General features: G+C 35.7%; 1 protein-coding gene across 1 annotated transcript in view; it reads left to right on the top strand.

The window, feature by feature from the left end:
* Window positions 1–14194: 14194 nt before the first annotated feature.
* LOC133524490 (phosrestin-2-like) overlaps window positions 14195–25609 on the top strand; it is a 129573-nt gene continuing 118158 nt past the window's right edge. Inside the window, exon 1 of the mRNA XM_061860553.1 lies at window positions 14195–15044. Coding sequence (XP_061716537.1) covers window positions 15032–15044 — 13 coding nt within the window. The 5' untranslated portion in view covers window positions 14195–15031. The remainder of the gene's footprint in view (window positions 15045–25609) is intronic.

Consider the following 25609-nt stretch of genomic DNA (forward strand, 5'->3'; position numbering starts at 1 on the left):
TGGCTGTTTCATACATTTTGGCTCTCAGACCTTGGCATTTTCTATGGGAGAGTAATTTTTTCTTTCGCGATTTCGGGCTTGGTTTCCCACTCCAAGATCACCGCCTTCTGCATCTGACCCTTTATCCAACCACCTAGCGAGAGTCTCTCAAGGTGTCGGTCGAGACTCTTCGCTATGAGACCGTTCGCTGAAACGACTATGGGGCAATGATCGTCGAATCAACATCCCACATGGCGGTTATCTCGTCAGCCAAGTCTAGGTACTTACTGGACTTTTAGAACATATTATTATTAAGGTAGGGCACTCAAGGTCTATTAACACATTGCTTATTATTACATTTTTTTTTTGTATAATACTGTTTGTTGCCTAAAAAAATAAATAAAAAATCCAAAAGATATATCGTGAGGAAAAACAGTCGACGGCTAGCTACTCGTGTTATATCTTCTTCTTCCTCGCGTTGTCCCGGCATTTAACCACGGCTCATGGGAGCCTGGGGTCCGCTTGGCAACTAATCCCGAGAATTGGCGTAGACACTAGTTTTTACGAAATCGACTGCCATCTGACCTTCCAACCTAGAGAGTAAACTAGGCCTTATTGGAATTAGACCGGTTTCCTCACGATATTTTCCTTCAACGAAAAGCGACTGGTAAATTCCGAAATACTCATTGGAACGAGCCGGGGTTTGAACCCGCGACCTCCGGATTGCAAGTCACACGCTCTTACCGCTAGGCCACCAGCGCTCGTGTTATACCTACATATATAATATTGATAAATTAAACGAAACGGAAAAACTTTCATTACACAAGCAAAATAAAGTAGTTCGCCTGGTGAAGAAAATACAAGGTCTCTTGGGAAATCAAAGAGCACTCATCTGTGACGTAAACATCGATTGAAGGAAGAAATTTCAAAAGGCAACTAAGGAAGGTGGAGAGGGTTGCATGGCGTGAGGGCTTGAGTGTACCTAGTGACACACTTTCGGACATGTTCGAGAACAGAAACATATTATGTAGGTACAGGCAAGACAAAGTGCCAAAAATATGTATACACCACCTTATTGCCACATTAGTGTGTGCATATTTTAGGCAAAAGTGTTGGGTGCTTAACACTATTTTTTAAACTTTTGACAAAGCTAAAAAGCCGATATTTGGCATGATAACGCAGGATATTTTTTTTATTAAAGTTTTTAAATTCAACGGAATATAATACAGATACCTGCAGGTTGTTAAGACGAATATGGAGGATCCGTGCGAATTACCTTTTCATACAAACGTAGTCCTCATTTTCGCTGGATATTAACATACCTAATTAAAAATATTTTGACACAATTCATTGAATATCAATAACAGAGTCGTTAGATTTTTTAGAATTTTTAATTATTATAAGAGTTAGGAGCATTTAAATTTTTTAGCACAAAAGAATAATTTATTAGCACAAAAAGAACATAAATCATTATACACAAATTAATATATAAAGCAGAAATTAAATTTAGAAATCTGGTTTTCCCTCATTTTTACAATAATAAAAAAATCGAAAAAAGTCATCGTAGGGGCATAGCCATGGTTAATATACATCAAAATATGACCATGATGTCAAAATCGAGACAGGAAAATGGGGACTTTGTTTGTATGGAAAAGCAGCCGTCTTCTCTCTTAAGGTTTTTCCTCTCTTAAGCTGCCATACGCGTCATTTCCCCGACAAAATAAACCTTTTTGAGGAATGCTCTTTTAATCGACGTACTTGATGTCAAAAATGAGTTTAACTAACACATTAGTAACATGTACAATAAACTTTGAGTTTGACACATTTACTGCCAACGTTTTCGTAGCGCTACGCTCGTAGCCGACCCCACTGTTTTCCCGCTTTGTAGCGAAAAGCGACTACGAACAGAGAACCCGCCGAGCGGGGTCCCGGCACTCAATGTGTTAAATCCCACAGGTACTACTTAAAGGTTCCAACATAATATTCATTTCTTGATTACTACATCTTACAAGAGATTTTTTTCCTATTTTTTTTTGTTGTAATTTGCGTAGTACCTAAATATTAAATCTAAACGATCAGAGTTTAACTTTACGCGTTTGTCCTTATTATTTTGAACTATGTTTCAAAGTAACATGAATTTCACATAACAAGATGGCAGAGTTCGCGCGGATAGTTCAGTCTGAAAGCGCACTAAGTATAGTCAGCATCAAAAGTAGCGGATCAAACAACGCTTCAAAAGTTTCTACCATTCTGTAACAGCTTAACAAAAAGTGATGGCTCTATATGTAGAACAATTTATCCGGAATATCAGATAGTTTTGGCGCGTTGTTTCATACGCTACTTTTGATGCTGACTGTACATGTAGTCAGCTTCAAAAGTAGCGGTTCAAACAACGTTTCAAAAGTATTTTTTATTATTCTGTAACAGCTTATCAAAAAGTGGATATGTAGAACAATAACGACTATAAAAGATATAGTTTTTCACCTCAACAGCTCGAACAAGCCCGTTTCCAATACTCCAGAGAGTGTCGAAAGTGCGACTTTCCTCAATCCAGGGAGTGAGACAAAGTAGCTTTTAAATTTAGTGAAGGCCATGAATACAGGAATAAAAAGTTTACTTGATGTTGATTTTTTTTAACCTTAAATATGTTCTTACTACTAAGGTGAAAAGTTGTATGTGTCACACGAGAGCAAAGGTATTTTACATCTCGAGTTTTTGAGTCCCGAGTAAGCGAACGATTCTAACTTAGAATCCATCGCTTGCTCGGGACGTAAAATCAACACTCGCAAGAAAAACTAACTTTCCTCGCTTTTTGCACAAATAACTATTGAACGTCAATTTTAAAGATTTATCCATAAATTTGGAAAAGTTATCCGGGATGTCAGATACTTTTGGCGCATTGCATCATCCGCTACTATTGATGCTGACTGGACCCTAAACCTATATACATGACAATACGTACATTATTAATGTTTCATCCGTATAGCAGCGTCCTTCAACGGCCCGGAGAACTGGGTCACGGCCTGTGTCCTACGGTGCAATGTGGGCTGTTTTACCCTGAGCGGTCATAATTGGGTACTTGACACATGTTGAATATTATAACAAAATTTTGATAAATGAGCCATCTATTATAAAAAAGTGAAATTTAAAAAGACATATTGAGATTATAAAAAATACAAGGCTCCAAAATCTAAAAAAGATTTTTTTTTAACTTTCAAAATGTAAAACGAAAATAGTACCATTCGATTCCTTACATTTTATTGAAATATTAATTGTATGACAACTATATACATAAACGCAATATTTCAGGGTCAAAATAGCAATTCTCTTGACCTTCCATACATTTAGGAAAGACTAATGTAATGTGACGTCACATTACAGTATCTTACAGAAATTGACTCAGTTCCACGGTAAGCCAAGAAGGCTTGTGTTGTGGGTAGTCAGACAACGATAAATTATATATACGATATATTGTCTGACTACCCATAACACACGTCAATACTTAAATGCATAGAATACATCCATGACTCAGTAACAAATATCTGTGCTCATCACACAAATATATGACCTTACCGGGATTCGAACCCAAGACCATCGGGTTCATAGGCAGGGCCACTACCTACTAGGCCACACCTGACATCAATTCGGTCGGTCAATACGTTTTGTTTAAATTAAACGATTGTAGTTTTAATAAAATTTTGTTAAAGACGTGTACCTAAGTAAGAAAAGTATTCCTATAATTTTTTGTCATTAATGGCCATTAATAGGCTTATTATTTGTTATTATTTTTTCCTGCACCAACATACACGAATGTCTCTGTTTGACCCAATGGTTGACTGGTAGAGAATGCCTTTTGGCATTAAGTTCGCCATTTGTACATTTTTCTTTATGTGTGCAATAAAGTTTAAATAAATAAATAAATAGGCTATCGTATATTATGTGGTTTAAAGTCGTGACGTGGGTGAACGTCCAATAAGTCGAACCAACGACCTGGTGAAGATTGTGGGTTAAGAATGACTGGTAGAGAATAACATTAATGGTCAAATTAAAAAAAAAGATACATGATTCAAGCCTCGTCGCCTCTTTAAATTCTCTATAAGAAACAGTACAAAACAATAATGTTATATTGGTGGTTATTTTTGCCGTATGATAACTAAGTGTGCCCGATAAAGGGTTAAGTCTGTCCTTTGTACGATACTTTCTTTTGTGCAATAAAGATAATAAAAAAATACAATACAATACGATACATAACCTCTTTATTACACAACCTCAGAATAAATGTACATGGAAATTGGAAACACATATAATACATGAAGATAGAGATAAACAACAGGCGCCTTATCACTGCAGAGCAGTTTCTTCCAGACAACCGTTACGTAGAATGTATGTATGTAAAATATCGAACTTTGCTCTCATAAATAACTATTTCGGTGTTCGTCCCATACTAAAAGTCGCTCGGTATTACTTATTTACTCATCTCCCAAAATTTGGCTAAGAGTTGAATAACATAGTATCTGTAAGTCGGGTGACAATTCAATGTTATGGTACAATGGAGCTGATCTGATGATGGATGTGGCCATGGGAACTCTGTGATAAAACAACGCAACCTAATTGTATTTCGCGTTTTTAGAATTGTATCGATGAGTCTTATAATTTGTCTGTGGAAAGTAAAGTACAGTCAGCGATAAAATATTGTACCAAAAACGAAATTTGATTTCATAAGATTTTTCGTCACTGATCTGTGACCGAGTTTTGGTGCCTAATGCCCCATAGTGCGGAGACACCCGCAGTGAAAATATTTCCCTCAAATCCAAGGTACAGGGATAATACGGCACTCAACTTACATTATTAATGGGGGTAATTTATAAAATGTTTCCCAAAAAAATACTTATAAATAATATGTAACTAGAGTCATACTAATAAGTTGGCAGCGAATTTGACAGCCCAGACAGTGCGTTATTTTAAACGTCAAACTTCTGAGAAATTATGACGTTTACTTAACACTTGCACAGGCTGGGCTATCAAAATCGGTGCCAACTTAGCTTGGTCCAACTCCAGCACTATGACCTCTATATCGTGGATCTTAATAACCGACTAGAGGCGCATATGCTTAATTGGAGGGCCTAATAATAGTTTTGTATAAGTTATAATCAGGCATCAGAGTTTTTACCGCATGGTAAGAATACCGAGCTATTGAGTCGACATTAGCAATAAAATTCAACTCATATTCATACTCATACTCATTCATCTATTTAATAAGAGATTTTATTTTTTTATAATCAAGTACTAGAACTTAGACGAGTTATATACTATCCTTTAATTTTGTCTTTGAACATATAAAGATTACAAATAAGAATAATTACCATTTTGTGTACTGATTATATTAAGAAATTTCATAAAAAAAACAGTATGTATATTAAAAGAGGCAAAAATAATATGAATATAAATTAATAACTCATTACTCTTATTTGTAATATTTAGGTATTTCCTGAAAGACAAAATTAAAGGATCGTTTACAAACATCCTTGTCCTTGTAAAATTAAAATCACTAATTAATTAGATGAATGAGTATGAGTATGAATATGAGTTGAATTTTATTGCTAAATATTAGCCACTCATATATTAAAAAAAATTGTAGCAAGTGGCAGTGATGATTTTAATATAATGGCATAAGTCATATAATGCTTGTTACATGCGTTATTGCCCTTTTTTGGTATAAATTTGTCGTTTTGTTACATGCAAACTTTCAAAGTCGCAAATATTGTAAGGATAAATTAAGCATAAATTTGAAAACAAATGTTACTTCCGAAGAGAATATTGTAGAGAATGGTAGCGAGAATATACTTATATGCGAGTACGAGCGAGATGCATAGAAAGTAAGCTACGTTCTCGATAGCGTTTATTTCAGTGCCAAACTGGTGGTAGCCAGTTAGCCTCACAGAAGCGGGCGGCACGGATAGCTTTTCTTTTAATTTTTAAATCTATATTATTCTTGTTAATAATCTGATATTGTATGATTTATAATGATAATTATATGCATGCCAAATTTCGTGCTTTCTGTCGGATGGAACCATACCTCCATACTAAATCGAACTAAGAAGCCGCACTAACCTACTTAACATATTCATGTAAAAATAATAACAAAAACAAGTACCTTGAATTGCAAATATACTTATTGCCCTGCTGTTTAATATATAGCTAGGATCACAGGTCTCACCTAATTATTATATCTCTCTATTATATAACGAGCAATACCATCTTAAAGGCCGCGTGCCCGAGGAGCTTAAAATAACTCTTTTTATCCTAAGACTAGAAGGTGAAGGTCACAGGAAATGCATTCTTTTAATGACAACGAATAAAGCTGTCTGCGAAAGAGCTCTGTTATTCTTATTTTTTATACTTACTCGTTAGATGAGAACAAGAACCGTGGAAAGGTAGTGTTGAGATTGTTTAGGTTTCAACTTCCGTGAGTAAAAAAAAATTATAAAAAGACAAATTAAATGATATTTGTTTCAAAAAAAATTTAAGTTGCTGTTTAAACTCCTCGTGCTGATATTTATGGACGAGCAATTTGCAAATTGAAGAAGTGTCATTGATGGCCGAGCAAACGAAAAATTCTACAATTGAAGTAGTGTCTTGAACGTTGCGAGGGTTGCAAGTGTTGCAACTTGCAAGTTGTTGCAAGGCATGAGGGTTAATAGTTATTTGTACAACAAGAGAGCAAAGTTTGATATTTCTTCGAGTGCTTATTTTGAGTACCATGCAAGCGAAAGATTCTATAATAGATCTTCTATAGAAAATCTTATTTAGAATCTTGAGCGCAGTAAGGGACTCAAAAGCGCACGAGATGTAAATAACTTTGATCTCATGTAGTACACAAAAATTTTCACGACAGCAGTATGAATATATTTGAAAGGTAAAAATACAATCTGAAAAAATGTAATCCGTCTTCATCACTATTTCACTCATGTTTTCCTAAGGTATTCTAACAATTAAGTATAATTACCGCAATAAAATAAAACGAAAGAAATTTCAATAAAATAATACGGAAACAATGAAGTAACAAAAATCAATTGACAGTTTAATCGAACATTTTTTTGTAAAAAAAAAACTTTGGAAGATACGGTCCAAATTGCGGATACAACTATTTGTCAACCATTATAGTAGAGACCTATAAAAGTAGAATTATTTACTTTGCGTAACAATTGCGTATTTTTATAGTTCATTGTTTTAATTGTATAATAAAATACGTAAAATATGGTGTTTTTATTAAATTTTAAACTTTTATTTCATTAACTAATTTTTACGATTGAAGACTCGTAGGGTGTTTTGGAACGATGCGGTCTGACTTACTCGGGGGCCTTATATATACCGTTGAATTACGTATGCACTTATTTTTGTCTCTTTCTTTTTGCTTATGACGTGAAAGGGACAAAGACAATAGAATCCAAATATTTCGAACTTGTATTAGGCCCCACACGTTGTTCCAGCTGCTGACGTGAAAATGAACTTTGCTACCGAGTGAAACACAAAATTTAGTATCACACAAACGTAAAGGTAAGGGAAATACTAACTGTAAATAAAACATTATTTAATTAATCAAATCCAATTAGCGCTATTCATATTTTATCATTCGTAATCATCACTAGCTGGTAAAGTGAAAAATGTTATCCGATTAATGCATTACATAACAGGTGATATATTTGAAGTCGGCGCCAAGCCAAACAGTTACTATACCGATCAATAATACCCCCAAGCAAAAGTGAGACTGTGACAAGAACAAACATTATTGTTATTATTAACGCTTTCTCCGCTACTCCTACTGAATACACAAGACTATCCCGTTCGGTCATTTACCCCCCCCCCCCCACTCATGCCTGGATCCAGTTATACTGGTTGGCATTACTGTCAAAAGATGTCGTTATTACCGCAAACAAAACGAGATGCAATCCTCTAGGTTGACTTCTCTTTCGGTCACACTTTTTCGATCGTAGTGCTCAATCCGCTTACATATAAATCTATGCTGCAACCCGGCCTATATTTATGCAAATTATGCAAAACTGTGAACTACTCGACCACAGATCGCTAGCATTGCATTTGCGGTCACACTTTGAGGTTCCCATAAATATTTAATTTAATAGCGGTTTTCTGATTTTCGAATCCATTGACGGGTGTTAAGATGACGCATCGTTAAACAATAAAATCTAAAAAACGCGGCGATTGCTTGCTTGCTTTCTTCCCGAAACGCCTTCGCGCGTGGCCAATTTGCTTTTGCGCTAGCTTGTTCTATAAATTAGTTGTCAAGCGGACCCCAGGCTCCCATGAGCCGTGGCAATATGCCGAGACAACGCGAGGAAGAAGAGAAGAAGCTAGCTTGTTCTATAAGGTCGTATGAGGCCAAACGTTTGTCGTTTAAAGTTAAAGTAGAAGAATTAATTAAAAAGTTACAACTACAGTAGTCTGTGCTTAGACTAATCTACATGGAAAATTTACAGGCTTGATTCGGTCCCATTTGGCTGTGCAATTAAAATGTTTGTTTAAAAAGAGGCATCTTTGATACGATTTCCTCTGCTATAAATGTTAACCAATCGTGTATCGGCAACTACAGAAATGAAGTCGACGCCATGAATAGCCAGTTCACCGAACAATACTTTTATGTGTTTTGTAAGTTTATTTCATTAAAAACCGTCGCTACACACGAATTCGGCGTTGGAATCTTGTACTAAAATATGCTTTGAATTCATGGGACTTGAATTTGACGTCGCTATATCCAAATGGTCGCTACAACCAAGGTGGTAATATATGAAATCCACTGTATATATATAACAGCCCAGCCTTCAGCCCTCAGGCAACTGGGACTGGGAATATACTTGGAAAAATTCGACCCATGCCGTGACCCGGGTGGCCGGGGGCTTAGTCACCTGCTGCGATTGCAGAGGATGCTAGTTCGTTTCCATCCCTGGGCATTGGTGGTCTTGGTCACCTTTTATATAAAGGCTGTTTTTTATTTCTGTTAATTTCAAGGGTGCCTGAGCTTAAACTAAGTGATTTTCTCAAAGACACCGGTATTCTAATTAACTTCGTTTGATAGGTAATCAATAATTTATTTTTATCTGATAGGGCCCCTACGAGTAATGCAGCTGCAATTGTCGTCCGATTGCGCCTACAGAAATAAAATAACATCGAAATGCTAATTAGACTCAGTCAAATGCACAGAAAGCCTGTGGTGAAATGCCTCAAAATTGACTAGGCGTTGCGCGCTGCGTTTTCAAATCAAAGCGAGTTTGTGGTTGAGTAGGTTTAAATACATTTGTTTGTCTATTTTTAAGCAAACAAAACAAGTTACATATTAACTTTATAACTATATAAGGTGCTAACAAATTAGTTACTAATGTTTTTACAGCTGATAGTTAGTTTGTATGTCGGGAACCGAGAATTCCCGTTTTCGGTACTGTATTTGTAAAGAAAACCAGAACCGGGAGCACTCCCTACTGGTAATACTCGTCTTCTGGAGCATATTTAAGTATGAGCATTTCAGGTTGACCAAAGTACCATCTCTTAAATTATCGGTAGCTAATTTGTTAACACCTAATATAAACAGAGTAGAAAATCAAATGGAACTATAAAACATTTTCGCTCAATCACAAACGATAGTCACAGAGTAGTACTTTCGATACTCGTAAAATAGATTCTTAAACCCTCTTATTTTGAACCTCATAACTTGGGTTTAGATTATGCCAGATAAATAAAATTCTCGAGATATGATGTCAATAGTAGACCTATTAAACGTAAAAAGTTTCAATTGCATAGCTCGTATTCTTTAGATTTTATTGACATCTAATAAACTCCGATTTCGTCATTGACTCGCTCACTCATTCACTGATGATCATCAAAACTCTTAGGGTAGTTCGTGAAGTCCCAGAAAGCTGAAATATTGGCATGTAGCCTAGTACACAAACAACAATAAAAAACCTGGAAATTTCACCCTTCGACCCCATAAACTAGGGGATGAAAATTTATTTCAATTTCAACTGGTTTCAACTGTTACTCTGAGAATACGTCTGAACATCTGTCACGTTAAACCAGTTTGACAGCACTGGCTTCCCTCGAATGCGGCTGATCTTGTATGAGGGCTCCGCAAATTTAGAGACTAGAGGTAAAAAAATGGTAAATGGATTCCTTGTTATAAATAATACTCGTACTACATAATGTTCTATGATCAATTGATCATATAGAATATATAACCAACAACACGCAAATACACGCGTAAGTCGCAGGCAAAAGTACAACTAGTACTATATATATTAATCTGTTCTATTACACACCGAATATTATTTGCGATTGAATATTATTTGGTAAACCAATCAGTAAATGGAATGTACAACACTTTGTAAGCCATCTATTTGTGCAACGCCATAATGAAATTCCTATTGAACAATGGAATGAAAGTAGATGACCCTTTTAACAAAGGCTTTATAGTCTTTACAAAGCAGAACAAAACGAAGTAAGCGCTATGTAATGACAAAAGGCGTGTTATGTACGATTCCAAAGTTTTACGGCACGTCACTGCGATTCCGCACCGTCACCGTTAAAGTATGGCGACGTTACGGAATCATGCTCCACACACCGTTGCTTCAAAACCACTGACGGTGTGGAATCGCCCTAACGCGTAAATGTCATGATTTTAACGCATGTCCTCATAGTAAATTCGTAAAACTTACGGCACGTCACAGCGATTCTGTACCGTCACCGTTTTTTAAGCAGCCGTGTGTGGAGCATGCGATAAAAACGGTACGATTACGATGCGTGACTGCGATTCCCTTTTCCTTAACGTCACCGTTTTTTTAGCGGCGGTGTGTGGAGCATGCATATGTGGTAGGATCAACTAGATGTGCTATACGTGTGCGCCCTTGAGGAACAGAACATACGCAATGAGCCAAATTAAAAACACGTTTTTCCTTCCTGACAACATACCAAAAACAACCTACGTAATTTGGCCACCTGCCGGCTCTACCAATTCATCTATATACTTATTGTACCTCTATGGGCGCATGCGATAAAAACGGTACGCTTACGATGCGCCACTGCGATGTACCGTTTTTTAAACAGCGCTATGGTTGGACCTTTAACAGCCATCCCACAATAGCGTCTTTTGGGCATCGGCATCTAGTCAGCGCAATGGAAAATGGCGTCACTGCGCAGTTGCGCCAATGTTATGTCGAGCAGCAGCCATAGAGTTGACTAGACGCCGATGCTCGGGAGACGCTAGTGTGGGGTGGCTCTTAATCTCCAACCAAACCGCTACTTTAAAACGGTATCGTTACGGAATCGCAGTCACGCATCGTAAGCGTGCCGTTTTTATCGCATGCTCCACACACCGCTGCTTAAAAAACGGTGACGGTGCGGCAGGCACGTGCAGGGATTGAGGAGGGAATTACAGGGTAGGAAAATTTTAGTTAGGTAATACAGTACAATGCCTTATAATGTGCCTACTGTAAGTACACTCAGAACCGTCCTTTATAAAAAAAAAAACCAAGAGTGCTGCAGTCTCCACTGCTTTCGGCACAAAATCTTATTTAACGTGTTTGAGTTTGGCCGGATACTCAGCGGCTGAGCCATCAGACCTAAGCCTGAGGCTAAGGAAGGACGGTGCAAACGTACTGACACACGTGGCGTCCCACAATAGGTACCGACCCTTTCGCTATGTAACCAATGTGAGTCCGTCCGGCCTTTCATTTCATTTGTTCCTTGCTTTGTGTGTGTACAAATAAAGGTATGTAATGTATAAATCATTACATGTCTCAACACTCACAGGGTTGGTGAGGGTATTGCCTTTTGCCATCAGTGTTGTGTGCCGGCGAATCGCATCATTGATTTTATGAAATCTGGAAAAACGCCCTGCGCATCTTTGACAACTTTGTCCATTGTGTCCATCCTTCTCGATCATGATGCTAGAAACGAACCTGACCTAACCTAACCTAAACTCAAGGCAACCACTACTCTCAGAGAGTCATAATCGAGCAGGGTGTCTAGCTGAGGGAAAGGTAAATGCCTGGAGCCTCTGACTCGGGCCTAGTTGCGGTCTTGAGACGCGCCAAGTCCGACCCACCCGCGCTACCCACGTTGCGCAAATATCTTTACACATGGTATCATCCCATGGTCTCTGGGAGTAAGGGTTATCTGGACGCTCGTCAATTTGGCAAATCATGGACCATCAATAGCCTCAACTGCAAACGATATTTGGGTATTGTCACGAAACATAATGGTGCTCACATGTTGGTGTCATAAAGTGTTATATAACGATTAATAACATTGTATCCCAAATTGTAACAATAGTTATGCATTTTAATCATGTTGTGTAACCCTAAATAACATTATAATGTTATAAATAAATTGGTACACGGTGACAAACTACATTTTTTTTTGTTAAAATATTATTTAACAAAATTTATAGTTTACATAATATTGTACAACAATTTTTAACTTTTGTTACAATTCGTAATAAAGTTATAAAACAATTGTTATACAATATCTATTTCGTTATACGGTGTTTATATGTTATGCATTTTTACCAGTGTGGGAGCATTTAAAACACCTAACAAAATAGTAATAAAGTGTTATGAAGTGTTAGGGTACATATATGTTATCGTGTTTTATAACGTTTTTCATCACTTTATGACACTAATGTGGGAACACCATTTGCTTATTGCTCCTGTTACATGGCCCACCTTTAAAAAGCTAAGATTTATGGATATCGACTTGCGAAATCCAACAAATCAGTATTCATTGCGGGGGCAGGTATCTATAATAAACTACCCGGCAACATTAAACATATTGATAATGATCAGACATTCTTTGCTAAACTAAAAAAATGGCTGACTAATAATATTCATTCATTTACAAAATTATAATTTTATAAATGAATGAATATTAATATGGGTATATCCATTAATCAAAAATACACGCTGTATAAAATATGATTAATAATTTTCTCCTACCACTCTACGGTCCATTTTCGCTACAAACATAACGCTCTTCGGCTACGGCGTAGTGCTCGTAGCACAGAAAAAATAAAGTATCAGCCCGATTCGAAGAATGATTAAGACACGTTTACGATCTCGGAAAAATCTTTAAAAGTTCGATAACTAAACGACATGTCAAAATTGACGTTTATTTCGATTCCGCTGTGATCCCAATAAGATCTATCTACGATATTTCTAACGTCAAAATGACATTGGTTGCCCGAATCGAGCTGCTTCTGTCAATTATACGACATAAAAACGATATCTAAAGGAAATCTTATTTAAACCAGAACTTATCGTTATCGTATCTCATTCTTTGAATCGGGCCGTAAATAATATACCTTATTTTTTCTGTGCTACGAGCGCTACGTCGTAGCCAACGAGCCTTATGTTTGTAGCGAAAATCGACCGTAGAGCGGATGGAGAAAATTATTAATCATATTTTATACAGCGTGTATTTTTGATACGACCGCTTTGAAGGATAGTTTACTTAAGGATTTAAAGAACACACTTTTGTAGGTTTTATAAAAAAATTACAACTTTTATCGATCCGTATAAAGTAAATTCGATTTAGGCGAGGCTGGTCATTTTCTTATTTTGCCAGTTGAGCAGTGGGACAAAAACTGATTAAGTACAATCCTTATTAGGTCAGATATGCAGTATGTCTGCTTTTGAATATGACAGTAACGGAATACGGCTGATTAAGTGCACGTCATTTTCTTTCTAAATCGATTTCGGAGTAGGTCAGATTCGTTGTACATCAAGTGAAATAATACTGTTATTTCGATTTGCAAATAAAATATTGCTAAACCAAAGTTAAAAAATAAATTAATTAAAGCTCCTTCTCCAAATAATTCAAGACTGCAAAATTTTGAGACCGAGGATGAGATTATTTTAAGACCTTATCATTTTCAAATAGTATAAAAAACTGTTTTCTTATAAAATATAACAGGTATGTTATTAATGATCTATAAATACACATTATTATAAATAGCTTACAACGAATCTGACCTACTCCGAAATCGGCTTGGAAAAGAAATGACATGCACTTAATTAGATGTACTCCGTAGCTGTCATATTCAGAAGCAGACATACTGCATATCTGACCTAATACGGATTGTACTTAATCAGTTTTTGTCCCACTGCTCAACTGGCAAAATAAGAAAATGATCAGCCTCGCCTAAATCGTAAATTCAGCAAGCAATATATCACCACTTTGTTTTTAATCGAAACGTCGCATTTAATGACGCGACGTCACAACTGTCACCAGTGATCACGACTCTGGCAGTTAAGCCTAAAAAATCAGAATTGTTTTATAGCACTAAAATCTACGTCTAGTTTAAGTTTGCGGTTATATCAAAAACAGACACACTCTCGAATTGTAAATTTGGCTCGTACAAATAAATTTAAATCGAAAATATTAGTGTACCGTCAGCGAAACTATTAGCTAATTATCCTATTTCTACCTATCCTAGCTTTGTTGACTGTAAGTTAAACTAATTAATAGATTTCGAGCCTCCATTTCCAACAGGTCCCACCTACTTTATCATAATTTAGGCCCCGCGGCCTCAATGACGTTCCCGCTAAGCGTCTCGCCGATATCCAGCGACGGTTGGTCATGAACTTGTTGCATGTTATGCGCATGAAGTTTCTGTTCAAGCTAGACCAACTCCCTGTTCTAAAATTCATACGATAACAGGCTTTATTTCAATCTGGTTTAGGTCCTTGTTGAACGCGTCAAGGAGTTGGTAAGCCTGTACGCGCGTCTATTTCGCCCCCAGTTCAGTTGTTCTCTGGACGCTTCGCGAGATATACGTCTCGACGCAACTCTATTTTTGCGATACTCTGTGACATTAAAAAAGTTTTTTTCCCGAATTAGGCCTGAAAGATTTGTTCGTTTCGAAATTTGAATAATGAGCGTTTTTCATAATTACAGTGGTGGTTTTTAAATTGGTTCACAGTTTTGCGAACTTTTGTGATGTTTTTTGAGTTGCGTCTATGAGCGTCCTAGGAAATTCGGGATTTTAAACATGGAAAATAAAGGTAAGATACTGTTTGTTATAAATATTTATAGAAATATATATATATATATTGCGCGACTGGTTTAACAATTATTTAAAATGAAAAATATTTCACTCGATGAAAAAATGAAAGCGAATTCACAAAATCATAAATAGAAGGAGCGTTTCCTTTTTATGATTAAGTATTAAACCGTCCTTAAATTACTTTGACAATAAAATAAAGTCACAAAAGGCATTTTTTATTAAATTCGTGCTTTTATCCTAATGGCGGTTGCGAAGTAGCGGAAAATGAGCTCCGTCGTTAGCTCCATTAAATTTATTATTTATGAGGAAAAATTTAATTACATTTATACTTCTTACAACATAATCTAGAGAGTGGGTAGAGTACTAAATGGGAAAAAATCAAAAAGTATGTAATTAAATTGTATGATATAATCCATTAAACATTAGTACTGTTGACATAGGATGGGCAAAATATAACATAGGTATACGTATAATTATATTTAACTCCATGTATCTTGATGCATCACTGTACTGTACATGTATACAATAAATAGAATAAACAATAAATATTCGCAATGTATGATAACAAGATGGTCTTAAAAAACTTACATTTATATTGCGGGCAAATTTAAAAAAATTTAAGCTTTCATGAACTTCCGAAATGGAATAATATGTCATATTTTACGTCAACTATATTACTAAAAGTTTTATCAGAGAAATTTAAATTAACATAGACAAAATTTAAAGATGGTGGGCAAAGTTAAAAAAATTAAGCTATATAATAATGCTATCAATCGATTCCATACATTTTAATAAAGTATAGATGCGACATGTCAGGGTTACAATTACAATTTTCCTTTTTTCCATACGCGAATGGAACAAACGCACAAATAATAGTATTATCCATGATATTTTGACTTGTTGAACTATCAATTTTTATACAAGGGGTTTATTTAGTCACCTGCAATAATTTACGGGGTGAATATATAGGTCATAACTGAGCAACTTTGACTGAATCGGTCCCATAGTAAAAGTTGCTGTACATGACTTATGACCCATATATTCAGCCCGTAAATTATTGCAGGTAACTAAATAAACACTCTGTATAAAGTAATTTTTATGTGTATAATGATTTACATAAAGAAATAAGTTTTCTTCTACATATTAATGATTTTCCCTGATTCCAAGGAAAATTCTGTGGTGTTTAATTTTTGCAATAACGGCCCGCCGCTTCGTTACTAACATAAATTTCAACATTATCTTTGTGATTCTATGTATAGAGAAATGGTGTTATTCATAAACGCGTTACAGGCCTGAATTAGCCTGAATTAGAATCGTTTGTCTTTATCTGTCATTTTGACTTATGTATTTCTAAGAAAGGGATAAAACATAATTTAACTGATAAGTTTTATGAATAAGGGGGAATATCTTGCAACTAACAAGCATATTATGCGATTAGAAGTAGTCTTCTTAAAAAGCTGTCATATGCTATTCTACCTATATAGCTTTGTTTCAAGATGACGATAAAGGGGGTCCTTAGAAGGGATTTTGTAGTAGGTATAAAGAAAAAAGTCGACATATGTACGGTCACGTCTGAAAATATCGATACGAAAAAAGTGCCAAAAATATGTATACACGACTTTATTGCCCATATATTAAGGTAGTGTATACATATTTTAGGACACTTTTCGTACCGCTATTTTCACACGTGACTGTACATCGAAAAATGCAGGAATTATGAGATTTGTTTAATGAATTCACCCAAAATTGCTTTTGTCTTTGAAGTTATAATTTATGGGCCAGTAGAGGTTGATTTAACGTCCTATAGACGCCCTTGTGTTTTGATACAAAAACACCCTTTCTAATTTTTTTGTGCATCTAAAAGCGTTTTCGCATTATCCGATCCGATATCGGATGTCGGATACGACTAAAAATTAGCAAAAAGTAAATAGTGTCCTTTATGTTACACATTTAATTGTTTGTTGATCAAAAGGAAGCGTTATGTTAACGGCACCAATCATGGGCCATTTAAGAGAAAATTTGGAGTATTTTTGATATTTCACCGACACCTGTAAATTTCTACAGCTTTATGCGTTAAAAGTTGAATGTCCTATGCGATTTTAATGTTTTCTATGTATTTAATAATAAATGCGACTACAATACATTTCAATATTACCTATTAACAAATAAAGCTATGTTTTTTGCTCGAATCATGCAATGTATGGTGCCATTAACTATCAAATATCAACGAAAATTTAACTTTAGCAGGTTTACTGCTCTTGCTTATGGTAAAATGTTGCCAGCGTTTACAGGATTTGTCATCCCATTACTGGTGCCAGTCCCAGGTGTTTACTATAAAAGTATTTTATTCCATAGGGAATTTTCTTCAGTCGGACCAAACTGACTCATCGAATAAGTCATCATTAATGTAAAATTTCCATAAAAATAGGACGCATGATGACATTCCCTCACTTTGTGAATGTCTGTGTAAAGTTAAGACGGACTCTAGCAGCTGTGTTTCTCCGAAGGTCATCCGATATCAGATCGGACAGTGTGAAAACGCTCTAAGGGTCACCGGCGGTAATATTGTCCAGTTATTTTTCACGTTAATCGCAGTGGCAATATCACGACGGATGATGTTAGGGCCCGGGACCCTCGTTTTTCAAAGGGACAGAAAAAATGTAACAAAGCCTTGAATGGAGATTGATTATTTTACGACAGGCGCAGTGCAAATGTTAATGAAAAATATAAGTCAATTTTTTAAAATTTTCTTGTTTAATGGTATATTTTATGAAAATTATAGTTCGTGTCATCCACGATGACGCGCAGACTTGTCAAATCTAACCTTTAATAACGGCAATATGAGTTAAGACACGCGTCGTCGTGAATGACGCGATCTATAAATTATATAGCAGGCTTATTGGGGCATATTCACTTAAAGGATTACTATTTTTTTTCGAAAAAGCATTAGGAAATTGTTTGGTTATTTCTACTTGGAGTAACGAGGACAATCGATTTGAGAGACAAGTATACCGTGTTCGCCCATACAAAAATAGAAAAAGTTTTTCCACTTCTAAATATTTTCCATTCTCCATAATTTTTTTGTATGTTATTGACACAATAAAAAACTAGGTTTATAGGCTTTTTATCAAAATTTGCAATGCAAAAAAATATTTTTATTTATATAAGAAGCGGAACTGAATCGATCGACATCATAATCAAAGTGATTTGTTAAGATTTCGTTAGTGGAAAATGTTTTTTCTCGAAATAACATATCATAGAAAAAGTACGTACCGTTATTTCGCTAGGATCGCAAAGCTACTCGTATTAATCCCTCTTAATGAAAAAATATTGCGCAGTATGAATATTACGCTTGTTTTGTTACAAATGCCAAATAGGTAGTTAATACGTAATTTTTTAGTACAATTTTATTTTATTTTATTTTATTTGGAATTCTTATTTCCATGTTACCCGTGTTTGTTATTCGTTAATTTAATTCAGACTTTTACCTAAAGCTATTCAGACATTCACTAAAACGCTCGCGCGGTGGACCACTTATAATAAAAGTCCGCAGCAAACTCGGCCCAATTCCACCTTCCCACAAATGAAGTTCCGTTCTCATTTAAAAACTACGTAATGAATTGTAATGGAACTTTGCACATACAATGACATGGGGTATATCTATGCCTTTAATTAGTTTACATAGCTCCAGCTTTTAAAACAAACAAAATAGAGCAAGAACAAGTTTTATATGTAAAATTTAAATTCGCTGTACCTATTAACTATGGTTTCTGAAGTTACGTTGACTAATTACAGGACTAAAATATACCTTATTCTATTGCAATTACAAAGTTTCAGAGCAATCTAGCTAGTCGGTTTAAAATGAGAGCGTAACTACATTTTCGGACCCGGGTACGTCCTTAAACTACGTCCAAAAAGAGAGGAATGGGCATTGTGAATGTCATCTCGCTTTGTGTGGTAGAGCACAGCCAGTGGATGTCATTCCAGATCTAGAGCAGAGCCCAACTGGAGAAGTGCCTCCACCTTACAGAAAACAGCAGCCAAATAACACTAGACCCTACTCATAGTATTGTGTTCCTGCCGGTGAGTAAGGTTGCCAGAGCTCAACGAGGGGGGGGGGGGGGGGCGGGTTTAGGGTCGGCAACGCGCATGTAACTCCTCTGGAGTTGCAGGCGTACATAGGCTACGGAGACTGCTTACCATCAGGCGGGCCGTATGCTTGTTTGCCACCGACGTAGTATTAAAAAAAAAAAAATTGTATAAAATATACATTGATTGAGATGCGTAAAATCTTAAGACAATTTCGTGCTTCGATCTTGACAGGTAAATGAGATGGCGCTGTACAGCTCCATACATTTAGCAGTAACTATGATTGTCCGTTGCCGTTTGACAATTCAGTGACCGTAAATCGTATAGCGCAGTACAGCGCCATCTGTTTTGAATGTCAAAATAAGTTGCACTTTTTTTTAAACTACCTCTCTCTTAATATCAAATATTAGTTTGTATGGAGAGCTTGCTGCGGACTCTTAACGTGATAGCTAGATAGTACGATGAAAATTCGCCTCTAACTGAAATTTCTGGCTGAATGCATCGTCAATTATATTTTTTGCAATTTCATTTCCAGTATTTTTTTATTGTGGCACTTCATCATTGTCGAAATATGCCCGACGTCAGTTTTAAACGTAGGTCATTAATCATCCGTATTTAAATTGAATTTCAGTTGGATACGGCAAATAATTTGTGAATACGTGTGGAAGACTATTGTTTTCACAATAAAATTTATATGTCAGTACATACCTGTAATAAAATATATTATTATTGGTATACCAAACAGTTGAGTTATCCAAGGTGTGTTTTAGTCACCTGCAATAATATACGAGGTGAATATTTAGGTCATATTGAGCAACTTTTACTATGGGCCCAACACCGAAATCGTAAGTAGTATTCATAGTAAAAATTTCTCAATATGACCTATATTTTCAGCCCGTAAATTATTGCGTGTGAAAAAATAAACACTATGTATTATGTATATCCAGATATAGTAGACCGGGGTGAATTAGATCATATGGCGAATCGGAATAGGTTAAAACTAAAAATGTGTGTATATTTAAATTATTCCTTATGCCTGGCTAAGCTATGAGATGTACGGTGCCATTTTGTACGGAACAACTGATATTTCATCTTGATCCGATTCGCCCGGGTCTACCCTACAACCGTTATAGGTTGGACATTGAAATTTTAAATATTATAAATTCAAACGTAGTAGCGCTCCACTGAGAAAAGTTTTTTCCTCCTAACCTCTAAGGGGTAACAATGGGTAATCATTTTAACGACTTTTACCGAATGAAGACACAGGCAAAGGGCAGTTCTGTCATAACTAGATGACATACTTAGAATACCTATATGATAGTAGTACCTTTTAATGGGCTCCCTAACGCCAATGACCTTCGATCTGAATCCCTTAGTTTTCTAATGTTTTTTGTAGCTTATCATTTAACCGCTCCGAAAGACAAAAAAATATATGCCCACCTCTGCTTTTGAACCATGAGTCCAAAAATATGAAAAATAATCGTAAAACAAAAGCTAAATAAATACTTTCAATGAACACTATAGCGACCTGTACCCCTAGTGTAAGTTTTATCGACATCATAACGTGACGAACGCGTTTGCGTTAAGTGTCATTTTGTATAGGATTTTGAGTTTCCAAAACGTCCCGCTTGGCGCGCTCTTTCTAAATCACATACAAAATGAGACTAAACGCAAACGCGTACGTCACGTTTCGAAATCGAATTTATTTACACTAGGGGTACTGATCCGTCCAGCCATTTATGAGTAATTGCAAAAAATCTTCTCTTAGTAAAAGTGCTGCGAAGGTCCCTTAGTCCATTATGTTTGTAATGTACATGATACATAATAATAGCCCCCGTTTGGTCTGTTCTGACAGAATAGTAAAGACGGAGCACGGCCCGACATGCTCTTGGCCGATTTTTATTTCAAAATAAAAAAATACATAAAGACTTTTTTTTTACAATACCGATATTTACCTGTAACATATTATTCTGAAGCGATCGACATCAAAATCAAAGTGATTTGTTAAGATTTAGTTAGCTGGAAACAGTTTTCTCCCGAAATGAAATTTTCATAGAAAAAGTACCATTATTTCGCTAAGATCGCAAAGCTATTCTTCCCACTTAAGTCTGAGATCATTGTGAAACATTCTTTGAGCAAATATCTACATAATTTTCTGGATAAATGTCCGAGAAAAGCCCAGTGTTTTATATTAAAACCACTTTACAAAGTGATTTACCATCTTTTGCTAACAGCCAATTTAATTAAGAACCTAAGTAGTTTTCTATTCTTCTTATAATGAGATAGTTATTCTTTATACTGTATTGAAACAGTATGTTATTTAATAAAACAAAAGAAATAATAAAAGTTGCGCAGTACGTTCTATATATCATATTCACCTTACAAAATATGGCTAAAGATGCATACACCGCAGTTACATTTTGTGGAGTAACAGTCAACACGGTGCAACAGAAGTAACTGGACACTTTAGTACGGTGACATATGACATAATCGTTATCGTTATCGCGGGAGCAAAAACAAGCCTGTCAAAGAACACATGTAACAGAATGTATGTTTTATATAAACGGAATATTCTGCCTACACATTCTAAACTTCTAAGATGTGCTTCATATCTGGCAGTTTTCGTTTGAAAAGGTCAATCAAACTCACTATACATATAAACGTGTCCATTTGAATTAAAAGTCACAGGTAATGTATTTAATTTTAATGGCCGTATTTATTTCTTAAAGTATTTTTGTAATAGATGAATAAATTTAAAAAATGAAAATTTTCTACTGCTACATTTTGAATTCATAGGTATTGTTTACATACAGTCCGTATTTTTGATACGACCACATAATCAAAGGGTAGTTCGTTTAGGCCTTATTGAACAACCTTTCATAGGTTTTAAAAAAAATGGCCGCCTATTATTCTTCCATATAAAATAACTCAACGAGCAATGTATCACTACTTTGTTTTAACTCAAAAAGTCGCGTTAATGACGCGACGTCACAACTGTCACAAGTGATCACGATTTATTTGTGCTGTACATAAACGACTTTGTAAATGCCATACGAATAAATAAATAAATCAACAGCAATACAAATTACAAAAATACTAAACTTAAAGATACGAGTACAACACAAAAAGCCAATAAAAGATGTCCACACAAATACATTAAACACAGTGCTAATTGTAAGTATTTGGAAATAATTTAGAGATGAAAACACCTTTTGACCAACGTAGTATCATCTACATCTTCCTCGCGTTGTCCCGGCATTTTGCCAAGGCTCATGGGAGCTTGGGGTCTGCTTGGCAACTAATTCATAGAATTGGCGTAGGCATTAGTTCTTACGAATGCGACTGCCATCAGATCTGACCTTTCAACCCAGAGGGTAAACTAGGCCTTACTGGGATTAGTCCCGTCCAGTTTCATCACGATGTTTTTCTTTACCGAAAAGCGACTGATAACTTTTCTTTCAAGCGGATGTTACGTAAGCATTTGCTAAAACAAGAGTTCAAATAATATTCATCAATATTATATTTGTAGTATGTATGTGTGTCTGATATTTATAGTGTGTATGTATGTTTGTATTTATGTGATATATGTAGTTTATAAGTATATTAGTCAGCGTTTCTTTTTAATTCATTTTTTTCTCTCTCTGCTCCAATTGTCTCTGTTTGGCCCTACGGTTGACTGGTAGAGAATGCCATTTGGCATTAAGTCCGCCATTTGTACATTGTTGTATATATTTGTGCAATAAAGTATAAATAAATATCAAATATAATTTGGTACATAAGTTCTGAAATACTCATTAGTACGAGCCGGGGTTTGAAACTTTGAACCCGCGACCTCCTGATTGCAAGTCGTATGCTCTGGCTGCCAGGCCACCAGCGCACAGCGCTTACTTAACCTACATATTACACAACTTTCAAGATCCCGTTTCGAAATTTTCTCCCCCAACTTCACCCTGTCTAAGGCATCCTCAACGCTGAAGCTTGATAAAACGGCTTGACTATTTTATGCGCTCATAAACTAGTACTTAACATTTCATAACTTGCTCCCAACTATGCCGACCAAGGCAAATCCAGAGACACGTAAGTAATATAGACTAGTAATATCCACCGTGGATATGTAATATTCCACCATAGGACATAGGGTCACCAAACGATCATTTTTATAAACTCGGTGTGACTTCTTTATGAAAATATAAATATATTATATATGGTACGTTTTATCTCCTGCTACCCTCCGATTTTCATCTCGGACTCAAAAAAAACACGTTAAGAAAATTGACCCATATACGTATGTCAAAGTCTAGCCAAAGGTCCCACTTGTTGCGTGATGCGTACCATAAGGACGAATAGAAGAAATTGCTTGTATCTTTATACAGGATGGCCAAATAAGAAGTATACATTTTGTTTTTAAATTTTAACTGTATTTAGTTCAAAAATTATTAAGTATTGTTTTAAAAATATATTCTTCAGGGTTGCCAAATTCATGCGAAACATAATGTCTGACATATGTCCACCTCTAACAGCAGGCAAATGTAAGCCCTTATCATCCCAATGTTCAGCATCTATTCGCACATTTTTGGCATTATCTTAGTACATTTGTGTCGAATAGTCGGTTTTAACTGTTTAAATTTAATCAGCTCGTTAGCATAGACACGTAATTTTAGATAGCCCCACAGAAATAAGTCACAAGCTGCAAAATTTGGGGAATTTGGGTGCCAATCACAATCACTTTTTTTCAAAATTAATCGAGCAAACAACGTGTTTTAAACAACAGAAACATTTGAGATAAAATTACTTGCTGCTAGTGGTAGACATTTGGCAGAAATTATCTTCCGTATACAATTGCCAACCCTGAATAATATATTTAAAAAAAAATATTTAATAAAATTTCCACTCAATGTAATTAAAATTTAAAAACAAAGTGTATCATTCTTATTTGTCCACCCTGTACGAATAGCCTGTTAAAGCGTCCTTATGGTAAGCGACCAAGAGGGACTTTTTGCTTGGAAACGGCACATATTATGTTTATCCTTATAATTTGAATCGATCTCTCGAACAACTAGCATGGCGAATCGATGCAAATTATATTTCGTCAACTAAATCTGCATATCCAAGTTTACCACATACATAAAATGTTACTTGCGGGTGGGGTATCCCCTTTATTGTTAGCATTTTTTAAAATAGTCATGTATTATTTGGTCATAGTTTACAATGTTGCCTAGATACAGCCTATTAACGGTTGGAAAAGCAATATAGAACACATCACGTGATCACTTGATTACCTATCATAGAAAACGAAAAGTCGGGTGCCTCGGTCCGGACCCAAACCATTTTAGCGAACCTGTGAGCAAGTCTAAAAACACGTCCGCTCTTATGCAAACATAGTCCCTTACAATGCGACCATTTTTTTTTTTCAATTATTTACTCGCCTCCCTCCACTCGGTGACTGTCCGTAGTATAAGCCAAACTATACGCAATAAAAAGCGCTACCCGCTGGGCTTCACTACGTGACGAAATCCTACGCCCCCCCCCCCCAAGACTGATTACGTAATTACGTAGTATGATAGGTTCCCTTAGGGTTGTTGGTGGACATTATCTAGGTCAACTACTAACCCCTTTATTCATAAACGTGTACTAAAGTTACGATGCCGCTGATCATCGTTTGTCATTTTCCATCATACCAATACGTCGGAAAGGGACAAACGATGATCAGCGGCATCGTAACTTATACACGTTTATGAATAAGGGGGTATGTGATTCTGGGTGTTCATTAACCGTTCAAAGTTTCAATATTGGAATAGAGTACAATTAGTCGCTTATTACTATTTAACTTAATGTCAGCTTTAGGGCATCCAATATCGAGCGACTCTCAATATCAACATAGAAGTCCGATATTGGTCCGGTATTAAAGGCTTTCGGATAATACCAGTACTGAAGATGACAGTAAGGAAAGTAAGTTCAATTAAAAAGTAAGCCAAATCTTAAGACGAAAGTAAAGGACCCGCGCGAAATCACCTTTTCATACAAACGTAGTCCTCATTTCCCTCTCTGGATATTAACATTATTGAAAATATTTTGACACAATTTGTTATATATCACCCACAGCTAAGCCCCTACGTTTTTTTTTTTCGAATTTTTAATTATTATAGGAGTTGGAAGCATTTACAATTCTGTATGAAATCTGTTTTTCGCTCCTAATTTTTATAATAATACAATATTTAAAAAAACCGAAACGTAGGGACATAGCTTATATATAAATTAATATGCATCAAATTATGTAACAATATTTTGCAAAATATCAATATCCACAGAGGAAAATTGGGACTACGTTTCTATGGAGTTGGAGAATCGACCGTCCTCTTTCCTCATAATCAATTTATTAAAAAATGAAACTGCGTAATTCCAAAAGGTAGGTACTGCAAATCAAATATATCAGTTAGCTTTTGTTATAATAATCCAATCCATGACCATTTTGCA

This window comes from Cydia pomonella, chromosome 1 (assembly GCF_033807575.1).
Source record: "Cydia pomonella isolate Wapato2018A chromosome 1, ilCydPomo1, whole genome shotgun sequence".
NCBI lineage: Eukaryota > Metazoa > Arthropoda > Insecta > Lepidoptera > Tortricidae > Cydia > Cydia pomonella.